The following is a 4,865-nucleotide window of genomic DNA, read 5'->3' as shown; positions in this document are numbered from 1 at the left end:
TGTGTGTGTGTGTGTATGTGTGTGTATAGTGAATAGTCTGAATGTGTGTGGTCTCAGAAATGATACCCTGCACACAGCAGGACTGTGTGGTCCACCAAGAAGGTGTAAACAAGTATGGTAAGTGTGTCCGGCAGAACCATGGGGAAAACATGGAGCTATTACAGGTTTACATTTACTGCATTAAACTGTGCCAAAAAGAGCAGGAGGGAGGTTGGAAGGACTTAAAATATAACAAGATTTATATAAAAAATATATTTTTATTCCAAACTACAAAAGTTGAAAACATGTAACTTTTTTGGTCAAATTTCTCAATAAAATAGTACACGAACTGTAACAAGAACAGTCAAGTCAGCAAAACAAGCTATCATTACAAATACTGTAGCAAGAAAAACAATGTCAAATGTTTTAAATTTAAATTAACTTAAACTGTACAAAATATGTACATTATTTACAGCGTTCAAACTCCAAAAAAAATTTATTATTTTTTTTAAAAAAAAAGGAATGAAGCTGCAAATCGTCCAGTCTTTTTGACAAACGTACTGACTCTCTCATGAGGAGTCAGTTAGTCCAAATCTGACACTCTCAATGCTGCAGGAGCCCTCTGGCCTTCGGCCGGTCTTAACGTCTCTGAAACTCTGGCCAGCCGCCTCGCATTGAGACGCACTGTTAAGTATACACAAGAATGCATTATCTCTCTCTCTATCTCTCTCACTTGGGTGAGGCGTTTTTATCTTCCATTCAGACGTGAAACCCCCCCCCCCTCCCACACCTTTCATTAGTCTTGCTCTCTGAGTCTGGATCTGCCCACCACAGTTTAAGGGAAGGGCTGAGCTTCGTGGGGTCAATCAGTGACAAAGGGGCATCACCGTGTCCAGCTATAGTGCAGTACTGTTTTAGGGTCGTCAGAGTGACACCCTCTCATTTTAACCCCCCTCCCCCCAAGTTTTCTTCCACTTGCTTTGAGACAAATGAGCCCCTGACATCCACCATTACACGCTGGGTACATTAATACAGTTTTGTGTCCAAGTACAAGAAACACGCAGACACAAACACACAACACACAAATACACACATACACAGAAAAAAAACAACAACACGTAAAATGAAAAATAATAAATCATAAGAAGACGAGTATTGTGCTGGGATATGAGATGGATATCTGTTTGATTCAAGTGGACAGTCACTGGACAGAAGTCCTCTTGTCGCCTCGCCGAGGCCACCTCCCTCTGCACTCACGCCATGTCGCCGAGCATCTTCTTGTAGTACATGGACTCGAAAATGTCGTTCTCACCGGGACAGTTGTAGTGGCATGCGCACGTCTTGATGAACATCATCTGCTTCTTCATGACCTGCCCGTCAGGGCACTTGAACTCCATGGGCAGTGTGGTGGTCCTGTGGGGCGTGCAGCAGCGGCCATCCGTGCACACGCCGCAGAACTTTGGCCGGTACGCTTTGGTGGTGGTGCAGCCTGAAATCTCGAACTTCATTGGCTTGGATACTCGAGGAGTGCGGATGCATTTCTTCCCTTTCTGCAGTAGCCATGGAAGGAAAAAAAAACACACAAGGGCTTCACACAACATGTTTCCGCAACGTTTGATGCTGTCGGCTGGTGCAGCTCGAGCTACGGATGTGATTGGCAAGTCAGTGCTTACCCTGATTTTCTCTTCCAAGTGGGACTCACAGGGACGCACCATACAGAGGCGTGACTGCTTCTCTAGACGGCATTCACGGTTGTCATTGGTGACGCGGGTGGAGATTCCAAGGCCGCAGGTCTTTGAGCAGGCACTCCACTCGGTGGTCTGCACCAGGCAGTTTTCACGCATCATGGAAGGGTCTGGGCCATATGTCTCCTCTTCTCTAAAAGCTACAGATGCAACAAAACAAAATGGTTAAAACAAGGTAATTCCTGTCCTGCAGTAACACCATGAGTATGCGTCAGAATCTAATTGGAGTGCCTGCTTTTTCACACGTATCTGTGTGATGTCATTCACCGCTTGCTCTGAATAAATGCATCAAACATTTGACGCTTACTCTGCATGCTCAGGAGAAGAGGTGGAGTTTCTCACCTGCGAGGGCGGAGCCCACAAATGTGTTGGTGTGTGGTGAGTCGCAGACCCACTCTTCACAGCACTTCCCAGGCACCTTGACCCGGCGGGGGGCGGGGCAGTCCGGGCTGGGAAGCCTCACGTCCATGCCGCAGAGGGGCACGCAGCCCACGGCTCCATCCAGGCAAGTGCACTGGTACTTGCAGCTGCTCTGGAATGACTCGCCACTGCGGTACACCATGCCTCCGAAAACACAGGGGGCACCGTCCCTGGCTGTGGTTGAGAGAGTGAGAAGCTGAAGAAAAGGTGACCCGGAACAGAGGGTTGTGACATTACATGGCACAACTCCTTTATAATACATAAGAATCTTTCAAGTGCTCATGATAGAGGTTCACGTATGTGAACAAGGGATATCTCTGAACTGTGTATGTTCATGTGGATCTGACGGTGTGTGTGATGATGGTGTGAGCAGTGATGCTCCCTTACCAGTGCAGACTCCGATACGACGGTTGCTCGGGGAACCATAGTCACAGAAGAGGCCTTTGTGGGGGTCACACGCATCTCTCTCTGTGCAGAGCTCTCCCAGCTGCTTCGCACACACCCGGCAGCAGCCACAGGTGTCCAAGACCAGACTCACGCCTGGTGGGCACTGGGGGTGCAGGTCAGGACACTGGCACTCCCCGCTACACTCCTGGGCTACAGCCTGGCAATCATGAGTAGAAAACCCATTTATACGTCTAATTACCCGTGTTCACTCATTCATTAATCCATTCATATGTTGAGAGGCTATGTACAGCGTTCTACATATGCAGGTATGGTTGTCACAGGAGTTAAAAACTTGGGTTCAAAGCAGGTTACTTGCTGTGTCGCTATTGCAATTTACAGTATAAAGTCCTAAACACCACAGTAATGCCATTATAGAGGTAAAACATACACTAAACTTACCCAGCTGAACAACGCGATGCAAAGGACAAAAATAAGTCTTGTGCTCCTTCCTGAAAACATGTTGCCTCTTTTTCTTCTTCTATTAGACTGTTTCAAAAAAAGTTTAAGAAATTCTCTCTTTTGAGCTCACAAAAAAGTCTTCGTCCGTCTCTGTAGAGTCGTATTCTTCTTGGCGGCTGGGGTGTCTGATCGCGTTGATCTCGTCCGGGTCAGGCTGTTCCTAGGCGTTCCTGTGAAAGCTGAAGTGTAGCTTCTGTAGGCTGCGTGGCTCACAACTCTGGCTCTTGAGCCCTGCTGCTTCCCTCAGGAGGAGTGTTCTAGGTCTGAAGCAGCACGCCGCGCTGCCTTTATACCCTCCGAGAGCCGGAGGCTGCCGCTGGCTCAATGGAGCTCTGGATAAACATGGACATTCCGAGCATTCTTTCCTAGTTTCCTGCCCCCCTCCCCGCTCCTCCCAAACCCTCCAGTCTCGCACCCCCTGCCATCCCACATTCCAGCTGTCTGAGGCAGTGAGGGCTGTCACATATCAAAATAAAAGTGAAGGCACGCTTTGCCCTCGCTGTGTGTTTTGGCCAGTGTTTTTTTTTAATTTAAAAAAATAATAATTTTTTTTCCTTAATATCGGCTCATCTAATAGACCCATGACTGTATGTTTGTCTGGTTTGGTAATGCCTAGTGGTTGTATGAACTTAGAGCACTTGTTTTTAGAGTGACTATGAAATGTTTGGTACTTTACTTTAAGAACATCTTTCCAACAGTAGGAGGAAGAAGAGGCTTTAAATAATATAACATATGAGCGACAATGCCTTACACAGCTCAAGTGAAAGAGGTTTCACTTACAGTCGTACTCTGAATATATCAGACAAACCAAAATATACAGGCATATCAGCTGAAATCCTTTTGTATATTGTGTTTATAAGGTTGGCTACAGCAAAGCTAAATCTTACTTTGGCCATATTCTGCAACTGCGGTCTGACCCAGTCCTTTAATCATTTCATGTTTTTTGTTCCAAGGGTTTTCACCTTGCTAATAAGGTTTAGTCTGTATTCCGCATGGTGCAGGTGTGTGGTGGGGTCTTGTTTTGCTCCAGCAGATTCTAGACAGCGAGCAGACGGAGAGGTGCAGGAAAGCGGCTAGACTTCTTCACTTGTGTATTAAAAAAAAAAAAGACCTGTTGAGCCCCAGACCCCCCAACCGCTTTCCCCCACCTCCCTCCCCCCGTCCCCCAGCCAAACCACCTGCCCCCCCCCCTTATGGAGTGCCTGCTCTCTCACGGCAGCCAATCGGAAATGAAAAGCCCTGGCTGAGAGGCGCGAGAGAGCAGGAGGAATGTATCAGCCCTGCCAGCAGACATGCTGTTCTTACATGCCGTCTTGGAGGAAGAGTCTCCTTATAAGGGAATCTTTACTCTGGGCCCCCATTTCTTGCTCTCTCTCTTTTCCTCTCTTCATCTTTTCTCCAGCGCCCCCTCCCTTGTTCCCTCGCTTTCGCTGCGGTTGGGGCTGAGTGTACAGTAGGAACTCTGCTGGTTGCTGCTGTCTGGAAGCGGAGATGCGACGGCTGTGCAGGATGGTAATGTGCCCTGTCTGTCAACAACCTCTCATTCCAGCTGAAGTCAAGGATGCCAGGGCTTACCCTCTGTTAAGCCTCCCAGCATAGACACACACTCACACACACACATACACAAGCGTGCACACACTCTGGTGAGTTATAGTATGTTGGGGATCATCACACCACCCCTGTGTGACTCGACCCTGTGCTTTGCACTCACTAATGATGTGGTGCAGGCATCTGTTCCGCCGTGGCTGTGGTAGGATGTGGCAAACCCACAGGCAGGCGGCAAAATAAACCAAGCTCAGTGTGTGGCGTGCCTGA

The 4,865-nt window shown here is 47.9% G+C and overlaps 1 protein-coding gene across 1 annotated transcript; it reads right to left on the bottom strand.

The window, feature by feature from the left end:
• Positions 1-237: 237 nt before the first annotated feature.
• Positions 238-3,334, bottom strand: ccn2a (cellular communication network factor 2a). Its single transcript, XM_027029558.2, has 5 exons — positions 2,991-3,334; positions 2,532-2,748; positions 2,067-2,318; positions 1,653-1,864; positions 238-1,529 (listed from the first exon to the last, which is right to left on the bottom strand). Exons 1-5 carry the CDS (start codon positions 3,048-3,050, stop codon positions 1,233-1,235), a joined length of 1,038 nt encoding a protein of 345 aa, XP_026885359.2. The 5' UTR covers positions 3,051-3,334; the 3' UTR covers positions 238-1,232.
• Between the last annotated feature and the right edge of the window lie 1,531 nt (positions 3,335-4,865).

This window comes from Electrophorus electricus, chromosome 8 (genome assembly GCF_013358815.1).
Source record: "Electrophorus electricus isolate fEleEle1 chromosome 8, fEleEle1.pri, whole genome shotgun sequence".
In the NCBI taxonomy this organism is placed as follows: domain Eukaryota; kingdom Metazoa; phylum Chordata; class Actinopteri; order Gymnotiformes; family Gymnotidae; genus Electrophorus; species Electrophorus electricus.
Note: the sequence above shows the minus strand (reverse complement) of the source record. Positions and strands in the feature narration are given on the sequence as shown.

What these genes read in the sequence shown, in the direction of transcription:
- ccn2a (XM_027029558.2), bottom strand. Translation starts at nt 3,050, where the DNA reads ATGTTTTCAGGAAGGAGCACAAGACTTATTTTTGTCCTTTGCATCGCG. An exon ending in TCGTATCGGAGTCTGCACTG is followed by an intron (nt 2,319 to 2,531) that starts GTAAGGGAGCAT and finishes TCTCAACCACAG; the next exon opens with CCAGGGACGGTGCCCCCTGT. An exon ending in TGTGGGCTCCGCCCTCGCAG is followed by an intron (nt 1,865 to 2,066) that starts GTGAGAAACTCC and finishes TTGCATCTGTAG; the next exon opens with CTTTTAGAGAAGAGGAGACA.